We start from the raw sequence: 21,270 nt of genomic DNA, 5'->3' as shown, positions 1-21,270 counted from the left end.
AGAGGCAAATTAGAACTTGGATCCCATGACTTCTCAAAGCTTTTCCCGCTCACTGCACAGCATTTCTCTACATGGCAAGATAGCTGTGCTGGGCCTCCGATCTAAGATTCTTCAGGTGCCGCCCTTCCTAGTCCACTTCCTTCCACAACTCCTTCCCATCCCTCACTACCCGGCTCAGTGAGAGCTGAGAATGTGCTGTGCACACTTAAACTTCGTTTCAGCTTTGTTCGCAGAGAGATGTGACACCTGGGCCGGCCAGCTTACCCCTGTTCCTTGGTTTCCTCATCTGTACAATGAAATGGATGGAATACGTGATCTCCATGGCTTCTTCCACTTCTCACGTGCTTGATTTGCTTATATAGAAACTAGGGCTCTTCTGAACGGAATCTGGATCCGTGACAGCGACCCTGAAGGGTTGAATTCTGGAGGCTTGGCAGCCTACAGATCATAGTAGATCAGAGTGCAGTTACTTCCTCTGGCTGATACAAGGACCCGGCTTTGGGGGCAGCCAAAGGCTCCCTGGGGCGGTGTTCAAAACCCAGCCACTAGCCACCATCCTCTAAGCCTCAGAAGAGGGTCTCCAAACCTGAGAATCTAATGCCAGTTTCTATTTTTCGTTTCGGCAGCGACGGACCCTCCGGCCACTGCAGGACCAGGGCTGAAGGGAAGGCGAGAGGTGCCTGCTCCCCCCAGGTTCTCTGCTCTCTCGAAGGCCGCTGTTGCCAGAAGAAATCTCAAGCGGATTATGCTTTTCAGTTCTATTATATTGGATTCTGTGGCTCCACTCTGGTTTTCTTAACGCTGATGTATTCCTTTTGTCCTTTGTTTGGCTGGCTCATTTGATTGTCACAGATTTTATGTTAAAGTTTCTTACTTGATTCTGTTGCACTGCTGATTTTCTAAACACAAATTCCTAACATTGAGAGGCATTACATGCTAGAAGTCGGTTGAAAGCATAGTACCTCATGTACTCAAATATTTTTAATAATTGAGTTAATTAACTGTTAACTGTTTTAAGAGCAGAAATATGTCTCAAGATTACATTTCTATTAAGAAAAACTGGTGGCATTTGATTCTATTTTTATACTGGGCTGGTCAACACGTTGGAAGGGAGATAATCCAACACAATCCTAGCTGAGAAAGGAGAATTCATTCCCTCTGAAAGATTCAGTGGATTTCAGTCAGTTCATATTCAGTAGTGGTACGATCATTGGTTTCCAAAAGCCCTCCATTGCATTATTTTGTTAATCATTTATTTAAACATCTAAATAAATGTCTGCAACTTACTATGTAAACTGCACATTATTGAGAAGTAAGACACAACCAGTGGTAATTTAATTACAGCCACAAATTTAATTAAACAACTAGCAACCTTGTTCTTCTCCTTCAAAGCACTTAGGAAATTATACTTAATTAACTTTTGTAATTATTAATTTAATCTTGGTGTCCGATTAAATTATAAGAACCAAGAAAGCAGGACTCACGCCTCTGTCTTTCTTGTTCACAGGCAGGTGTCTGATATCTAGCACAGGCCCTGGCACACACAGGGGCTGAACTGATGCTGGCTTAAAACTAGATCTGCCTTTCTTCCCTCTCTTCCACTTCCCTCCTTTTCTGATTTCCAAACTTTCTTCCTTAGTTTTTCTTTGTTTTTTACTTTCTTTTTTGTCTTTCCTTCTTTCCTTTCTCCACCACTTTTTTTTTTTCTCTTTCCTTCTGCTGTGAATGATTACCTCCTCTGTAATTACAACCGTGCTGGGTCCTAGCCACAGAAGGATCACCAGAACAGACACTTTATAGTCTTGAGAATCTCAGTCTAGTTGAGAGTCCAGCTGTCCCTTCCTCCAGCACGTTCACCGCATTCTCCTTAAGCATCTAGGTTAAGGAACCCGAGGGTAGGTGTCCCTGTTGCATCTCCAGTTCCAGCTCACGGCCTAATCCCCAATTCCTAAAGTGGGACCTTTGCTTACCCCTCTCTGTCTTTGCTTCTCTCCTGGCAGCCTGACCCACCTGCTCCATGAGGAGGGACAACCTGACCTGGGAAAGTGAGTTTGTCCTCCTGGGGCTCTCCAGTGACAGGCAGACCCAGGCCGGACCCTTTGTCCTGTTTGGGGCCGCCTATCTGCTGACCCTGCTGGGCAACGGGCTCATCATCCTCCTGATCGGACGGGACGCACGACTGCACCTGCCCATGTACTTCTTCCTCTGCAGCCTCTCGGTGGTGGACATTTGCTACACCTCTAGCGGGGTGCCCCAGATGCTGGTGCACTTCCTGCTGGAGAAGAAGACCATCTCCTTCATCCGATGTGGGACCCAGCTCTTCTTCTCGCTGGCTCTGGGGGGTACCGAGTTCCTGCTCCTGGCCGCTATGGCCTATGACCGCTACGTGGCTGTCCGTGACCCCTTGCGCTACGTGGTGATGAGGAGCCCAAGGTGCTGTGCTGGGCTGGCAGCTGTCTCTTGGCTTGTAGGCCTGGCAAATTCTGTGGTGGAGACGATGGTCACCATGCGCCTGCCCACCTGTGGACACCGCGTGCTGAACCACGTGGCCTGTGAGACGCGGGCATTCGTCTGCTTGGCCTGCGTTGACATCACCCTCAACCAGGTGGTCATACTGGCCTCCAGTGCGGTGGTGCTGCTGGTGCCCTGCTGCCTGGTCTCACTGTCCTATGCCTACATTGTGGCAGCCATTCTGCAGACCCACTCCATGGGGGGACGCCGCAAAGCCTTCGGGACCTGTGCCTCCCACCTCACTGTGGTCTCCATGTCTTACGGGATGGCCCTGGTTACCTACATGCAGCCTCGCTCCCCTGCCTCGGCCGAGCAGGACAAGGTGGTGGTGCTATTTTATGCTGTGGTGACCCCCATGCTGAATCCACTCATCTATAGTCTGCGGAACAAGGAGATGAAGGCCGCTCTGGGTCGAGTTCTGATGAGCAGTTCTGAATCAAACCTTTAGTGTGCAACTTTATCATAAGAGGCCTCGCTCTAAAGACCGTGGACCTTGGAGTGTGTCCTCGGCATAATGTATGCCCGTGTCTGTGCACATGCATGCTGCGAGGGAGCAGGTAGGAGGACCGCAATCTACTCCACTCACTATCTTTTGAGGTAATAGGGAAATGGATTTTATCCCCGGGCTCTTTTTTTGGTCCCTGACTTAGTCCAAAAATGTGAATTACAATTTACAAATACATACACACTACAGAAAACTAAATGGAAAGAAAAAGAAAAAGATAACCCACCATATGTGAATTGGAAAAGAAGATCAAATCAGAAGTCAGGGCAATGCACAAAACTTATGCCAGGAAAGTATATTTCCTTCAAAAATCTACAACTATGTGTCTAAGCTTTTCTGCAATCAGTGAGAAGAAAGAGGGGAGGAGGGAGCTGTAATTTACAAAATTCACTGTGCCCAAGGGATCTAACAGTCACTGGGCCAGAGGTGCAAAGGTCACCCATGTGACTCACACATGGTCCAGCCCAGCTCAGCAGGGTGGGGAATTCACACAGGGACGTACAGCCAAAGTCATAGTAACAATCCTTACAACCCTGATAAGCAGAACTGGAGCGTGCATGAGTCACACGAATGTCACTCGGCATATGCCCCCAGGCTCTCAGGCTTGCAGTGGTGGCAAATGGCCGGCCAGCAAGTCAAACCTTCTGAACCTCAAACACTTACTTTCTACACAATCAGGTCTAAGGATGTACTCTTCTGAAAAGAGAGATGTATTCAGTATTCACACTTGACTATCATGCCACACACCATCAGAGGTGAGCCAAATGAGCAGATTCCTCAGCAAGGAATCTGTTTCCAAGTTTGCTCTACTCTGGTAACACACAATGAGTGACTGAGCACTAACCATTCTAACCCAGAAAGCAAAACAGCGACAATTTTGTCCAGAAAAGTTCTTGGAACATTTAAAAATTAAAATAAAGTATCTCTTACCTAAATATTACAGATATCTGGTTTGTCTTACCCATAAATAAACAAAAAACCATAAATTCTAGTAAAACTTTTTTTTTAATTGAGATAAAATTCACATATGAGTCATGATTTTTACCATTTTAAAGTGTACAATTCAGTGGCATTTAGTATATTCACATTATTCAGCCTTAGGTCTAGGTAGTTCCAAAACACTTTCATCACCCCAAAAGGGCACCTCATACCCTTCAAAACAGTCCCTCTCCATTCCTCCCTCCACTCAGGCCCTGGCAACCCTGATCTGCTTTCTGCCTTTATGGATTTGCCTACTCTAGATACTTAACTGAAACGGATTCAATACTTTTGTGCTTCTTTCACTGAGCGCCATGTTTTTGAAGCACGTGACAGTGCTTTACTCCTTTGTTATGGCTGGATCATATTCCTATGGCACGGAAACAAACACATTTTCCTTATCAGGTAGGGGATGTTTGGATTGTTTCTAACTACTGGCTGCTGTGAACGGTGCTGCTATAAACGTTCATGTGCATGTTTTTGTTTGAAAACCAGTTTTCAATCCTTTGGGGTATATACCTTGGAGCGGAATTGCTGGATCATATGATAATTCTATATTTAACTTTTTGAGGAACGGCCGAAGTGTTGTCATCCATGGTTGAACCACCCACCCCAGGGAGGGTTCCAACTTCTCCACGTCCTCCCAACCCTTAGGTTTTGTTACTTTGATTATAGTCATCCCAGGAGATAGGAAATGATATCCCACTCTGGTTTTGATTTGCATGTCCCTAATGACTAATGATGCTGAGCATCTTTCCAGGTGCTTGTTGACCATTTGTATATCTTCTTTGGAGAAATGTCCAGCAATACTTTTTTTTTTTCATTTTTTATTTAAGACGCCCTCTGCTTCCTTCCCCTCCCTTGAGCGTCAGCTTCTCTCCCTCCCTCCCTCAGCCCCTGCCCACCTCCATCTCGCCTACTACCACCAGCGCCCTTCATCGGCCTTCCTCCCTCCCTGCTCCCACTCCCATGGGAGGCACTCAGCCCCATCTCCAGTCAAAATGTATTAACTCATCATCATTTTTAGATCCTTCTGTAACTATGAAGTTCTCTTCCCAAATCAACAAATTATCTTTTCCTTTCTCTAGTGCCTCTGTGTTTAGGTGTTTGCCTGTTCTTTGCCCAGTGTCTGCATTTTGCACAGCAAGGAAACCTCAGTTCTTTCTCTGTACTTAACAAGGAAGAACAAATCACAAGCTCCTATAATTTAATATATTTTCTTTTATCTTCATCACCTATCTGGAACATCTAGCATTGAGCAGTGTGATACCCTAGTACACCTTCTAACACAGCCAGGCTACAAAATGACCACCAAGACCACTGAATGAGCAAACTTTGTGCATGGGGGTTCTTTTTTATAAAACCAATTAAAACTTGGAAGGTGTCAACCAAAGGCAATGATATGGCTTCTTTACTGGTTGAGTTATAATCCTTCATTAAGTTACAATATAGTAGGGACGATAATCTATTACTTGTAATCATTATAATGAAAACATACCCTACGTATATAAAATAATACTTATATTCTATTGTTCATGGAAGGAGTGCAAACATCTAGTTTATCCAAAGAAGATGCTGATTCATTAAGTTACAAGATAGAAGAAGGGATGGTAGGTCCAAAATATTTTCCTACTTACCCTATTGTTTGACTTCTAGAACTTAAAAAAGAATTTGGGGGGCTCATGGGTGGCTCAGTCAGTTAAGCATCCAGTTCTTGATTTTGGCTCAGGTCACGATCCCAGGGTGGTGAGCCTGAGCCCTGTGTCAGGCTCTGCGCTGGGCATGGAGCCTGCTTAGGACTCTCCCTCTCCATCTGCCCCGACCCCCCCACCCCTGCTCACATATCTTCTCTCTCTCTCTCTCTCTCTCTCTAAAATATAAAAATAGAAAATTAAAAATAGAAGAAAAAGAAAAAGAGTTTTTGGCGCTTATCTCTTTAAAGAGAGATTCAGTGTATATGAAGGGCACTTACTAATCGGGAGGAAAAAACTAGTCCCTCAAGAGACTCTTCTGAGTGGAGTCATTCTTGAAGTGTTATTACAGGGTGGACTCTCTAAAAACATCAACAAGAAGGTTCTATACTGAGCTCTAGATGAGAGGATGAATTTTATTTTTTTTTTAAAGATTTATTTATTTATTTATTTGAGAGAGAGAGAGAATGAGAGATAGAGAGCATGAGAGGGAAGAGGGTCAGAGGGAGAAGCAGACTCCCTGCTGAGCAGGGAGCCCGATGTGGGACTCGATCCCGGGACTCCAGGATCATGACCTGAGCCGAATGCAGTCGCTTAACCAACTGAGCCACTCAGGCGCCCCGAGAGGATGAATTTTAAAGAAACCACTCCTTACCAGGATGTTCATTCAGTCAGTCAGACCATCAACTCCATGTGCCAGTCTCTGCTGGAAATGAGAAAGGGATACAATAAAAAGAGAAAACACCCTCTCTACCCTCCAAGCAGGTCGTTTGTTAGAAGTCACAAAAGGGAAGTGAAAAGGCAAGGCTTAGTGGAGGGTTTTTCCAATTCTACCCCTGGCTGCAGAGAAAGCTGAGAGTCCAGGTGTGGGGACTCCCTACTCTCACTAAACTCTAGGGTGGATGTTTCCCTTTTGCCAATGAAATGGAAGGAGGTCAGCTGATCTAATGAACTGGGCCACCAGTCTGCTGGCCTATCCAACATGCTCGTCAGCCAGTTTCCCTGCATCACTTTTCAGCAGCTCAAAGTCCCCCAGGAGCAGCATTCTAAACACTACACCTTTCCTGACATCACCCTCCCCTCCATAAATCAAACCTGTCGCACACATTATTCTGTGGGGATGCTGCTCCCCACAACCTGCTGTGATACAGTCTGCGCTCCAAGTGATCACACAACGTGATGCAGAAGGAAGACCGTGGGAATATGGTCTTCTGATTCCAGACCCAGTTCCAGCTCTGCTCCTAGCTGGCGGAACCACCTCGCACAATCACTTCTGCTCCTCAAGCCTCAGTTTTCTCATTCTGTAAAGTGATAAGGTGGAAATGATGATCCTAAAAGTTCCTTCCAGCTTTTTTTCACTTCTGTGTTGTCATTTTGCATTTTATTCTCTTCCGTGGTGAGAATTCCAGTTAATGCTGTTCTGAGCACTCAGGAGCCACATTTGGGCGGGTAAAGTTTGGCTACTTACTGCACTGATGAAAGAAATAGTTTCAGTGGGAATCTGGGGCTCCATCCCAGGTGCAGGGCTCTGAAAATCAGCAAGGTACCCTGCCAAAGCCAGTCTCTATTCTTAGCATTTTCTACAGTGACACCTTCTGGCCAAGAAGGACTGAAAGGAGGAAAAGCGTGGGTTCCAACCGGCTAGAGGGAGAGGGTGTGTCCAGGGCTCTGCCCTCTTCCCCATCCAGCCATGAGCCCCATCTTCAAGCCTGCTTAAAATGACTTGGGTTGAATTATTTTCATTTGCATTTCACTGGATTCTATGACCCATCTCTCATATCTCTAATATAGATCCTTCTCATTTAGATGATGCTCTGAAATTTATGAGGGTTTTCTCACACATTATCTCACTTGATGTTTACTACTTCTTCCCTGGATCTAAGATACTCTGAAACGTTGTTTTGGAACAAGACCTAAGAAAGTAAGACTAAGGGAAGACCCAACACACACAAAGAAGGCAAGAGATCAAGGATCACTTTTTCACTGATTCAGCGGAATTTGAGGCAAATCATTTAAACTCTCTTGGCCTTGGGCGCCTGGGTGGCTCAGTTGGTTAAGCGACTGCCTTCGGCTCAGGTCATGATCCTGGAGTCCCGGGATCGAGTCCCGCATCAGGCTCCCTGCTCAGCAGGGAGTCTGCTTCTCCCTCTGACCTTCCTCCATCTCATGCTCTCTCTCTACCATTCTCTCTCTCTCTCAATAAATAAATAAAAATCTTTAAAAAAAAAGATGTTTAAACTCTCTTGGCCTTGACTTTTTCAAACAAAGAATGAGAAGCTTAGCCCAAAAGATCTTTCCTCCACAAAAACTCTTCTAGATTTATCTCAAAACATATTCCTCTCCCAAAAAGAACATGTCTTGAATCTTCAAAAATAAGATTAAAAGTTTCCATCTATAGCAGTTGTGTTCTCAAACTTAGCTTCACATTTTAATTGTTTGGGAAATGTTAAAAGTTATGAATATACTGATATCTGTGTTTCACTCCCCTGAGATTGTGACTTAATTGCTCTGGAGTATGGTCTCAGCTTCTGGTCTGGTCTTCAAAGTGTGCCAGGTGATTCTGATGTGTAGCTACCGCGGCAGGCATTGCTCTGGTGTCCACCATGGGTGGCGTGGGATTTTCATAGGCAAATCCTAGTATCCGGAGTTTTTCCTTCCATCTCAAGCTTCCCCAGTGAGCATCCAAATGGGCTTTTCCAGCAGTTGGACTCTTCTCCATGTCCCTGTGGTCTCTCCTTATTCCTAAACCAGCCAATAGCACTATCTCCTCCCACCATGTTGCAAAGACACACGACGTAAATATGGCAATGGAGTTAGGGGGACTTGCTGTTAATATACAGATAAATAAAGACTATAAATTGCTTAGCACATTTGTAATAAAGGAAAATATGACAACTTATCCTTTGGTAGAGGCTAAAGACCAGCAAAGTAAACAGGGAGGTATTCCAAGGGCAAACCTGTCTCTGCTGTGACAGGATTTACACATAACACAGCTCAAAGGGTTTCAGAGGCACTCCCTTACTGACTTCATCTGTGGGCGCTGTCAAGTTCCAAATGCTATCATTGCAAGTAAGTGATGTATGCATTCATCTTTTATAAATCACTTACTTTACCATCCAAAGAAATGCCAGCATTTCACCAAGGAAATAGCATAATCACAAGAAGTTGGGACATAATTATAGTTAATGTAATGTTCTACATTGAGGCCCTGATCTTATCAACCCAAGAATAAGCTTGATTAATCAGTACACTGAGAACCAAGTGAGCGATTTTCCCTGTCACTGACCCAACCTGGCCTATGGGAGGAACAGGAAGAACCACGAGCTCCAGTGTGAGTAGTAACCTAGTAACGACACGGAGGAAGTCCAGAACACAAGTCCGACATCTTAGGATTGGAGAATAATCCTCAAGGCCACTACTTTAAACTTTTTTTTTTTAATTTGTGTATTCGAACATTTTATTGTGAAACATTTGTTAGGAATCTTTGCATACAAAGAAAAATCACAGGGGCCCCTGGGTGGCTCAGTCAGTTAAGCATCCGACTCTTGATTTCAGCTCAGGTCATGATCTCAGGGTGGTGAGATTAAGCCTGGGGTGGGGCTCTGTGCTGGGTGTGGAGCCTGCTTAAGATTCTCTCTCTCTCTCTCTCTCTCTCTCTCTCTCTCTCTCTCTCTCTCTCGCTCCCTCTGCCCCTCCCCCACCCCGCAGGCACTCTCTCAGTGTCTCTCTCTCAAAAAAAAAAAAAAAAGAAACAAAAGAAAAGAAAGAAAAAAAATCACAAAAGATCCCTGATTTCCAGAAGCTCAGAGTCTAAATGGAGAAAACATAAAAGTTCTTGCAGTCCTGCTTACAGTCCTTTGTTCAGGCCCAGACTGTAAATTCTGATTGATTCTGGCCTCTCTGAGCTACCTCTTCTCTCCTGGCAGCCTGACCCACCTGCTCCATGAGGAGGGACAACCTGACCTGGGAAAGTGAGTTTGTCCTCCTGGGGCTCTCCAGTGACAGGCAGACCCAGGCCGGACCCTTTGTCCTGTTTGGGGCCGCCTATCTGCTGACCCTGCTGGGCAACGGGCTCATCATCCTCCTGATCGGACGGGACGCACGACTGCACCTGCCCATGTACTTCTTCCTCTGCAACCTCTCGGTGGTGGACATTTGCTACACCTCTAGCGGGGTGCCCCAGATGCTGGTGCACTTCCTGCTGGAGAAGAAGACCATCTCCTTCATCCGATCTGGGACCCAGCTGTTCTTCTCGCTGGCCCTGGGGGGTACCGAGTTCCTGCTCCTGGCCGCTATGGCCTATGACCGCTACGTGGCTGTCCGTGACCCCTTGCGCTACGTGGCGGTGAGGAGCCCCAGGTGCTGTGCTGGGCTGGCAGCTGTCTCTTGGCTTGTGGGCCTGGCAAATTCTGTGATGGAGACGGTGGTGACCATGCGCCCGCCCATCTGTGGACACCACGCACTGAACCACGTGACTGTGTGGATGTCACACACACCAGATTGTTATGGTGGTTCCAGTGTCCTAGGGCTGCCGGGGCCCAGAGCTGAATGCTGGGTAGGAACTCGGTTGTATTAACAGAGAAATACAGACAAACTGAGAAGTGGAAAAGAGAAGGCTGCTCCCTAAGGACAGTGAAACTTGTACTAAGGGATTAAGTATTTGTGTAACTGTGCACATGTGTTTGTGTGTGTGTGTGTGTATGTGAAAAATGTACTCTTTGTTTTTGAAGGCATATATAGATAACGACAAGTTCTGAAATCTTTGTAGCTCTGACCTGTTCTCATCAAGATTCAAAAGCAGTTTACACCAATCAGAAATGTTAAACATTTGTTGACTGGATGAACATCAGCAATACCCCCACGACCACTTTCACCATCTCCCTAAATGTCAACTTCACCTCTGCAGTCAATCACCAAATACCACATTTAATGAACACCTCTTCTGTGCCCGGCCTGAAGCCCTTCCTCACCGCGGTTATCATCCCAACCCCCTCCTCCCAGGTGCTTAAGAGCATCACGGACCTGGGACACCATTCAGGTCTTGGAAAGAAATATCAATCAGTAAATAGATTGGTGTGCAATACACCGCGCCAGGTGCTGCAAGAGACACACAAAGTCTGATAAGAGATCCTTCCCCACAACCTGGAGACTATTTAGAAAGATAAAACATAAGTGCCGAAAAAGAAAAAAGAGCTTGCAACATAATCCAACAATGCAAAAAATAAAATAAGGGAATATTTGGTTAATTACCAAATACTGGATAGAGATTAAAAACCCCATGGAATTCATGAAATCCTGCCATGAAGGGAAAAAAATCTGGATGGTTTGAAAAGGGATTAAAGGAGGGGCGCCTGGGTGACTCAGTCTGTTAAGCATCTGCCTTCCCCTCAGGTCGTGATTGCTGAGTCTGGGAATCCCTGGGATCGAGTCCTGTATCGGGCTCCCTGCTCCTCAGGGCGTCTGCTTCTCCCTCTGACCCTCCCCCCTCTCGTGCTCTCTCTAAATAAATAAATAAATAAATAAAATCTTTTTTTAAAAAAGGGATCAAGGGAGAAGAAAAAATTAAATTGGGCCTTAGAAAATGGTCAAATTTGGACAGTTGAGGGAGTTGAGAGAGATATGTCCACCCTTGGTGAGCGGGGGAACGACACAAATGAAGGGAGGAAGTAGAAAAAACTGAGGTCTGTCTGGGAAAGAGTGAGCAAACCAGTTTGGTTAGAACAAAGACTTCATTCTGAGGAGGTATGAGGCGGAAGTAAGGCTGGAAAGAGGAGGTGGACTTTATAGGTCTCTGAAAACTAGGCCAAAGAATTTGCTTTAGAGGCCCTGCGAGACAGCAGAGTTTTTGATACGGGGAAGAGCACATCTTACAGGGTATTCCAGAAGCTGTTCTCTTCCTGTGGACCGGGCCTGCTAGACTAGACAAACACAAGTAGCACACACTTTTTCTTCCTTCAGTCCAACAAACTCTCTATTTCACGCTTAACTAGAGAGAGTTAAGTGAAACAACTATTTATAATTCAACTTCCTCTAATTAGGGCAGCCTTCGTAGAGCAGGTAGATAAGGTTTCAAAGACCAAAAGAGTTGGGAAGAATGTAGACTAGAAATTATTTAAAACATAGGGAAATGTTAAAAGTAAAAGTGAACAGATCTTAAAGTTGAGATTGAACAGAGGGGTAACTGTAAAGTGCCTTCTAATTTCCTTTTTTCTTTTTTAAATGAAAAGTTAGACATCTGAGTAACACTCTGAAGCCTAAGTAAAAATAACAGAGTTTACTTGGTGTTTTTGTAAGCGGGGACAACCCTGTTTTTTCTGATCTCATGCCATATCTCAAGAGGCAACCCTCTGGTTAGACAGGTCCCAGTCTGGTTAAGGAAGGATTTGGAGTCTGCTTTTCTAATACTGATTCACAAAAATGGGTCTGATTCTTATCAAAGGTAAGAGCCTGGCAAAGCCTTCATACTTTTTTTAATCTTTTTTCATGGAGAATAAACCAGTGCGTGAAGAACAGGAGAGAAAAACTGAGGCCTGAGGTGGGAATTATATTAGCAGAGTATTTCTGGAGTCACTCAGAGACAAAGGAGGGAGTAAATGGGCATGAGGAACATTGTTCCATGGCCATTCTGAACAGACCTGGGAATTTCATGGTAGAGGATCCCTAATGGTAAGACCTCCCTGCTTTGTCAGGAAAGCACAAATCCAGTCTCTTCTATCCAGAACAAAAATCCGCCCCCCCCCCCCCCCCCCGCCCCACCGCCCCGCCAAAGCACTCTGCTTCAACAATCACACAACGAAACTACCACTTCAAGAGTAGGGTTCTCAGCCTGGAACTCACTGACAGGTTTCCAGGTCTACGGGCACCCGGAATTATGTGTTTAAATGTCATCTCATCCACAGTGTTATCACCTGCTGAGGGATTTGTGGTGATATGCTCATTTGTATGACTAGACACTTTGCCCCTGGCTCCCCACAAGACTGAAAACACCATGCGGGTAGAAACGACGTCTGTAATGCCCAGGGCGTGTCTACAGGCGGGCACTCCAAAAATATCTGCTCACCAAATACATTCTCAAAAAATCGGTGGCCCTCCACAACGTTATCACATCCTGACTTATATATTGTTTTGCGTTATGTTTTTAAATTTTTTCAAAATTTCTTCTATGAAACCTTTGGCAGTGAGCTGTGATATTTGCCATGGGTTGATAAGATAGAGGTTTTAGCTAAGCTTTCCTGACACCACAGAACTGGATTTGCCATTAGGAAATGCCACCAGAAGAGGGCTGTGGAATGCCTAGCACAGGATCCAAAGTCCACCAATCAATCTGATTTCCTGCTGGTTTAATCTCCAATACATTTTCTCAGTCTTTTCATTTCTTTTCTCAATAAAACAGCTCAATATGGCGACATCACAACACATAATATGGAACGCAGTTTAAAGCTAACAGCTAGATAATGTTTAGTAACTCTTACTATTCCTCTTCCGGCTTTCTCCTTTCCCCCTTTACATCTTCAAAGGAAAAACACAACTCTTAGCTCTTTTTTTGTCTCCCTTAGCTAATGTCAAAAGCTGTTATGTGCTAAGCAAAATAAGTCAGTCAGAGAAAGACAAATACCATATGATTTCGCGCCTATGTGGAATTTAAGAAACAAAACAGATGAACAGGGGCGCCTGGGTGGCTCAGTTGGTTAAACGTCGGACTCTTGATTTCAGCTCAGCTTTCGATCTCAGGGTCATGAGTTCAAGCCCTGCATTGGGGCTTGAAAAAAAAAATTGTTTTTAATGAACAAAGTGAAAAAGAGAGAGAGAGACAAGCCAAGAAACAGACTCTTAATTACAGAGAATAAACGGATGATTACCAGAAGGGAGGTGGGGGGAGGGTGGGGGAAACAGGTGGTGGGGATTAAGGAGGGCACTTGCCATGATGAGCACCAGAGAATGTAGGGAAGCGTTGAATCACTACATTGTGCACCCAAAACTAGTATTACACTGTATGTCAACTAACTAGAATTTAAATGAAAAAAATTTTTTAAAAAGTTGCTTAAGTGAACTTCGAGACAGTTGTTATTGCCTCAGTGAATATGCCAGGAAACTAAGGCATAACAGGTTAATTACCCATAGGCGTTCATATCACATCATGTAAAAGATCTGTATTTTAAAAAATTAAAACACCACTGAAAATAATAAAAGAAATCTTGAATAATGGAAAAGCATACCATAATCTTGAACAGAGAGACTCAACATCATGGATATGTATGTCTCCTTATGTTGAATTATACACTTAGCAGTCTCCAACTTAATTTTCCTAAAAAGGAATTTTTGTTTGGGACCAGACACTATTATTTGAAAAATAATAGCCAAGAAAGTTAGAAAAGAAGATCAATGAAGAAAGACTAGCTTACCAGTCATTCAAACATCATAAACCTAAAATACCCAAAATGCTGTGATAGTGGCACATGATTATATCAAGTTAGCAAAACAGAATAGAAAGTCTGGAAATAAACCAATATGTAGAGGAATTTAGTAATGATAAAAGGTAGTATTTTAAATCACTGGAGAAAAAAATTGTACAATAAAAAGTGTTAAGGCAACAAGCTGATCATTTGGGAAAAAAAATTATCCATATAGGATATCTTATATCAGAATACATCCCAGAAGGGTTAAGTACTTAAATATAAAAATGAAAGCATAAAAGTACTAGAAGAAACCAAAAGGCAGGTTTTTTTTAATGATATCACAGTGAGGAATACCTTCAAACTATGAGACAAAATTCCAGCCGTCATTATTGTTTTAAATAAATTCAGCAAGGGACACCTGGGTGGGTGGCTCACTTGGTTAAGCGTCTGCCTTCAGCTTGGGTCATGATCTCAGGGTCCTGGGATCGAGTGCACATCCAGCTCTTTGCTCAGCAGGAGCCTGCTTCTCCCTCTGCCCCTCCCCCTGCTCATGCTCTCTCTCTCTCTCTCTCTCTCTCTCTCTAACAAATAAATAAAATCTTAAAAAAAAAACAAAACTTAAATAAATAAATTCAGCAAAAAAAAATCTGCACGGCAAAAGCCATTGTTACAAAAGTAAAAAGCAAAAATAAAAACACACGGAGGGTAAGGTGGGAGGCAGGTACAATACAAATGGGTAACACGTAGGAGTTCTTTTGTGGTGATGGAACAGTTGTATGCCTCGGCTGCGGCTACATGAATCTGTACATGGGATAAAATTGCATCAAATCACACACACACATGAATGCAGGTTTGAAAGAATAGGGGAAACTGAATAAGATCTGTAGACTTCTTAGCAGTAACGCCCCTGTATCAGTTTGCCAGTCTCACTGTGGTACTATGGCTATGTAAGACACTACCATCGGGGGAGCTAACTGAGGGCACATAGGGCTCTGCACGATTCTCACAACTTCCTGTGAGTCTATAATTACTTCATAATAAGGAAAGGTTTTAAAATTAATATTGGGGGGCGCCTGGGTGGCTCAGTCGTTAAGCGTCTGCCTTCGGCTCAGGTCCTGATCCCAGGGTCCTGGGATCAAGCCCCGCATCAGGCTCCCTGCTCAGCAGGGAGTCTGCTTCTCCCTCTCCCTCTCCTCCTGCTTGTGTTCCCTCTCTCGCTATCTCTCTCTGTCAAATAAATAAAATCTTTAAAAAATTAAATTAAATTAAATTAATATTGGTATCAAGAAAAATTAAAATAAAAACTAATGATGTAATGCGTGGTGATTAACATAACAATTAAAAATTTAAAAAATAAAATAAAAAACACTGAGGGTGGGAGAATGTTTTGCCATTTGTATCAAAAACAAAGAGCTAATTTCTCTAAGATATAAAGAGCTCCTACAAGGCAGTAAGAAAAAAGCAAAAATCCAAGTCTAAAAGTAAGCAAAGATATAACTGTCTACAGAAAATAAACACACAAATGGCTCTAATCATATAAAATAATAATAAACCTTACTCAAAATAGGAATCATGCAAATGACAACTACACTAATTGGCCATTTTTTACCTAACAGATTGGCAAAAAAGAAAGTGTGAAAATAAGTGCACTCCTAAACTGCTGATGGGGAAGTAAATTGATCCAAACCTATAGAGGGCAATATCTGTCAAAATCAGAAATGCAGGGTGGAGGATGGGGTAACTTGGGAGATGGGCATTAAGGAGGGCACTGGGTGTTATATGCACCTGATGAATTACTGAATTCTACATCTGAAACTAATGATACACTACACGCTAACTAACTGAATTTAAATTAAATAAGTTAATCAAAAAAATTAGAAATGCACATGCCACTTGACCCAGTAATCACATTTCATGGAATTTATCCTACGGTTAATTGGCACATGTGCAAGATTACTTATGTAGAAGATTCATTCAACACTGCAACATTGCCGTAATAGCAAAAGACAGGAAGAACCTAAATGACCACAAACAGGCGACCAATTAAAGACATTGTGGTGCATCTATGTCAAAACAAAAAACAGAAAACCTAAAAGTGAGGAAATGCAGTGTTCCCCCAACAGGTAGATCTCCAAGATATGTTAAGTAGAAAGAGCAAGGAGCGGAAGAGCATGCATACTGTGCACCCATCTGCGTAGAAGGACAGAAGGAGAAAGAAGCTAGTAAGTCAGTTGGTTAGTGAGTTCCTTGTGTGGAATATATAAGTACATAAGTAAGTTAGTTGACTGGTTTGGTAGTTAGCTATTAGTGGCTTTCTGCTATAGAATGAAATATCTCTAGAAGGACAGACATAAAACTGATGAGAATGCCTCAGAAGGGGAAGTTATGAGAGCGATTTTTTATATATACTCTTGAGTACATTTTGAATTTTTACCATGCAAATGTAACCTATTAAAAAATAAGTGTTTAAAGTAAAAATATGGAATAATCTGCACAGAGATTTTAGTTCATGAGTGTACTTCCACTCAGCAGCATATACCCTAATCAGTAGGGAAACTACTTTCACTCTCAGAGGACATTAAAATTTCTCCCTACCAGACATCCAATTGCAAGTTAGACTCTGAAATTTGCACACTGGTGCGTTTGAGCAAAAACTTTTAAGCCTGCCTTGGAGGCACCCAACTCTAAATAGAATTTTTTCCAAAGTCATTTCTAGAATTGTTTGTATAGTAAATGGAGCAAGCTATTTCAAAACAACATTTAAACATAAGATTTAATAGGGTGGATTCTTAAAAACAAAAAAAGGTTAAATAGTTTTTGGACACAAACTAAATGAAACTCTTGAGTCTTCGTTTTTCAGAACTCAAAGTACATGTTTATTCAATTCACATGTGACTTCGTGACTTGCTTGAGGAAAAACAAAAAATTTCCAGAGACAATTTGAAAATGTGGAAAATTACAATGTGTGATTCTAAAGGAAGAATAAACATGGAAAAAGTCTGGCTGCCACTTAGACCTCGGAGGGGAGAAAACTGAAGGCAGAACAATGAAATAATAATGAGAAAAGAAATGGGTTGCTGTAAAGAAACCTTCCAGTAGTTTTCATAAAATTAAAACCAAATTCTCCCAGGGTGGCGAAGGATAAAGAATCTCCACAAAAGCGAGGGCTGTTAGACATCACAGCCCTGACCACTGTCAGCCACAATTACCATCCTCTGGGGCTCCCATGGCAACCATTACATTATCCTCAAGAGGGATGCTCCTGGGGCGCCTGGGTGGCTTAGTCGTTAAGCGTCTGCCTTCGGCTCAGGTCATGATCCCAGGGTCCTGGGATCGAGCCCCGCATCGGGCTCCCCGCTCGGCGGGAAGCCTGCTTCTCCCTCTCCCGCTCCCCCTGCTTGTGTTCCCTCTCTCGCTGTGTCTCTCTCTGTCAAATAAATAAATAAAACCTTTAAAAAAAAAAAAAAGAGGGATGCTCCTTCCCCAACCACACCCTAGTTCAGCCATAGACACATTTTCTCTTCATTCCCTGGGAGGCTATTGAGATCACATGTACTTTTTCATCAAGACTCCTTAACTGAAACCTGCCACATAATGAAGGCAATACAAAATAGAGAGTAAACAAAACTTTATATTCTGAATTTCTGGACAATACTGGCTCTCTGAGGACATTTAACAATGTCCCAAGGAAGGAATCTCATTCAGAGAATCCCCAGATTTGACTTCCCTCCTCTCCTTCCCAAAGGAGGAAGCCCCAAGTAGAATCCAAGGGATGGCTGCCTGTGAAGCTATTTCCATGTAAGTGGGCATTGGTTCCATCATTGTCCCCTGAGTCTCTTCCAGGGGTCTGGGTGGGACCATGCCACCTAGGCCAGCTGGAAGCCCCTGGCCAACAGAAGTAGCTGACTGCACACCCCTCGAAGCTGGAGGTTGCTGAGGATGAGGATGTAGGGATGGACAGATGTGCACAGGTAGATTAAAATCTGCCATGGCCAGTACCAGTCACTCTCTGACAGGGATGCAAAGGACAGAGCATAAAGAATGAGGAAGGGGATGAGTGACTTCAGAGCTCTGGTGTGAGCCTGGCCGCTGGGGTCCTGCAGGCTGTGGGTGCTGCGCTGCATCCTCCCTGTGTGTCGCCTCAGAGAATTAATCAACAGTGCAATTGAGACCAGAAAGACAGAGCCAGGGAACTGACAAGGTGATAAGTTTCAGGGGCAAGAAATAGTGAATTTCCAGCCTCTGGCTCCACGGCTTGAAGGTCATGTTCCCAGGAAATTTTCTAATTAAGAATCCTTGATACACAGCCTGGTTTCCCCAAAAGAAGAGCAGGGTGACAATGAAAGAGATCAGGAGAGAAGCCATGAGGAGCCAGGGCACTGACCCTGGCAACCTCCACTTCAGCCAGAGGAAGGTGGGGTGGGTGAAGTTGGCAATCTTCATGCAGAAGAGGACACTGAGCCAAGAGCCAAACCAGAAGGTGGCCGAGTTTAGGAAGTCCCAGTGGAGACCAGTGAATTGCCGGGCAGGTCCTTGGCTGTACTGGTTCAGGTGGAGGATGTAGTCGAAGTTGTTCACCATTCCAACCCACTGCAGGCAGAAGCGGGAGGCACCCAAGCTAATGAGGATCACGTCAGAGGGAAGCAGCCTCCCACGCCGCATCCTTTCTCTGCTCAGCACCAGCGCAATGAAGCCGTTGGCCAGGATTTCCAGGAGACACAGCAGGACAAAGAGCAGCATGAAGAAGACTGAGAGTGCCGGCTGCATTTTGGCCCCTCCGTCCCCTCTCCGACCCTTGCGTCTTGCTCCCCGGCCTCCTCCCTTCCCCCACCCACCGTCCCTCTTTTGATCTTTCCTGGGGGGTATGAGAAGACTGCTCGGGCTCTACATCTGAATCACAGTTCACTTAGAAGGCAGATGCTCAGGCTACTGGGGAAAGGTGAGCTCAGCTCAGTGAGGATGCAAATTTCCCATGGATTCAGTTACCACTAGGCCTACCAACTGCCCCTGATTTGCCTTCTCTGGTTTTGCCTGCATGCTACCATCATTAGCATCAATGAAGAGGGTTTTTCACAGTGTCTCTGTGACTGGGTTCCATCCTTTTTATTTCCCCTTTGGGCCCTATAAACATACATCTCCCCATCAGATCATTCTTAAGACATCAAGTGTATAGGCAACAAGTATATGGAGACACTCATATGGCCAAGAGCTAAGCGAAACAGTGATGACAGACAAGTCTGTCTCCAGCTGGGCTTCCCTGTTATGCATCCACCCTCACCTATGAGAAGTCATCCCCTTCAAGGTCAGAAGCCTTGGTCCACATTTCTACCAAACCTCTTCTTAAATCCTTCACGGACCCTGAGGTATAAATGAATGATAATGGCTTAAACTGGTTTTATGTTCCAGCGACAGAACTCATTTCCTAGTGGTTGTGGGACTGAGGGCCATCTGCTTCTTGCTGCATGTTGGTTGAAGGCTGCCTCAGATCCCGGGGGCCACAGGCAGTCTTTGCCAAGTGGGCCGTTTCAACATGGCACCTTACTTCATCAAGCCAGCAAAGACAGTCTCTAGACAGAGCTGGCTAGCAAAATGGACTCTTAAATAGCACAGTATAATCACAGAAGTAACATCTCATCACCTTTGCCATATTCTATTGGCTAGAAGCAAGTCACGGGCTGCAGGGACACTCAAAGGGCAGGGGTTACAAAAAGGTGCAGATACCAAAGTTGGAGGTCATGGGGAACCATCTTAGAGTCTATCTGCCACACTGAGATACCATAGCCTACCAGGTGTGTGTGCTGTCCTGACCTCCAACACCAACACTAAATCCCTATGAGACCACGTTAAAAAGCAAAAATATTTTCTTGAAAGAAAATATAGTCAAGTTGATCTGTAGTCAAATGTTTTCTATTTAATTCTTCAAATATGTCCTTTCTCCACATTTGTTTGGAACTTTTTTTTATGTGTTTCTTTTGGGATTGTGACCTTGTGATGAAAGAAAAATCGTTATACAAATAATGTAAAAACAGTTGTCACTACCACAGTATCAATGTAGAATTATATTAAAATGAAAAATCCACAATAGAAAGAGAGATCTCACTGAAGTTGGGTGAATATGCATTTCTCCCACTCTCAGATCTATGTTGCTCATACAGTTTTAATGCATTCACCCAACAAATATTTATTGAGCACTTATATACATAGAGTACCTCATCGAGTCACTGGGCATAGAGCAGTGAACCAAAGAGGTGGGATTCCTACTTCTAGAGAACTTGTAGTCCGATGGGAAGGTAACTGCCAATAAGAACACACACGAACAAGACGCTTTCATGTAGTAATCGGTGCTGTGAAGAAAACAGGCAAGTAAGATTGCCAGAGAATAGTTGGAGAGGGAAAAGTTGCTCCTTCAGACCTGTAGGCTGGGGAAGGCATTCTCAGGGACATGGGCTAAGGGGCCCAAGCAAGTAGAGCCTTTGCCATATACAGCTGGCTGAACTCATAATATTATCAAGTCATAATTTCATTCATTTTTATCCATCATTTCTTCTAATTTTACCAAGTGAGGCCTTCTCCTAACAGAGAATAAGGACTCCAGCAGGCCACATGACTATTCACTCTTATCAAATAGATTGTTCCAAGATCACTTTAAGCCACAAAAAAACCTCAAAACAGAAAGTGGACATTTCTGTCCAATATATGAATACAAAATAACAAGATGGCTGCACCTTCAACTCCTCTGGGATTGGTTAATGCAGGTAGAGAATGGAAAAGGGGCAGGAAGGGTCTCACTTGGACTAGCACCAAAGCTTTGTACTTTCCAGGCCTGGCAGATGTTGCATGGTGAAGCTCCTTCAAGGGAGAAATTTCGGGGCTCTGGAGGTTTCCCACTGGGCTCTCTCTCCTGCAATTCCCTTTGATGGGGAGAAAGCATCTCTATTTGGGGTGATCCCTTGAGACTCCTTCCTCAGCCCCTAGATATTTGCCACCAAATTATTGCTGCTGGCATTTCCTCACGCTACCAGACAGTCCTGTTGGTCAAACCTCAAGATACCTGCACACACGTGCTCTCTCCCTTGGGGCCTACATCTGTTGCCCTAGCTCTGCCACCACAGTCCTAATATGGCCACATTCTCCTGACTCTGCCCCAAAAGTTAACTAGTCTGTTTGTCTCTCATTATCTTAATACCCC

At 44.0% G+C, this 21,270-nt stretch overlaps 3 protein-coding genes across 3 annotated transcripts; 2 read left to right on the top strand and 1 right to left on the bottom strand.

Moving 5' to 3' along the window:
* The first annotated feature begins 2,017 nt into the window (after positions 1–2,017).
* Positions 2,018–2,959, top strand: LOC114211595 (olfactory receptor-like protein OLF3). The gene has a single exon (XM_028106190.2). The coding sequence runs from the start codon at positions 2,018–2,020 to the stop codon at positions 2,957–2,959; it is 942 nt and encodes a 313-aa protein (XP_027961991.2).
* Positions 2,960–9,628: 6,669 nt separating this feature from the next.
* On the top strand, positions 9,629–10,261 carry LOC114211613 (olfactory receptor 2F1-like). The gene has a single exon (XM_028106208.1). It carries the CDS (start codon positions 9,629–9,631, stop codon positions 10,259–10,261), a length of 633 nt encoding a protein of 210 aa, XP_027962009.1.
* A 7,686-nt stretch (positions 10,262–17,947) lies between these two features.
* LOC114211651 (taste receptor type 2 member 41) lies at positions 17,948–18,848 on the bottom strand. The gene is given in 2 exon segments (XM_028106249.1): positions 17,948–18,265; positions 18,267–18,848. Coding segments are annotated over 2 exon segments (900 nt in total).
* Between the last annotated feature and the right edge of the window lie 2,422 nt (positions 18,849–21,270).

The sequence above is a fragment of the Eumetopias jubatus genome, unplaced genomic scaffold (assembly GCF_037043125.1).
Source record: "Eumetopias jubatus isolate StellerSeaLion01/CBP00866 unplaced genomic scaffold, mEumJub1_p1.0 scaffold_14, whole genome shotgun sequence".
Taxonomy (NCBI): Eukaryota; Metazoa; Chordata; class Mammalia; order Carnivora; family Otariidae; genus Eumetopias; species Eumetopias jubatus.
This window is presented reverse-complemented; position numbering and strand designations above follow the sequence as displayed.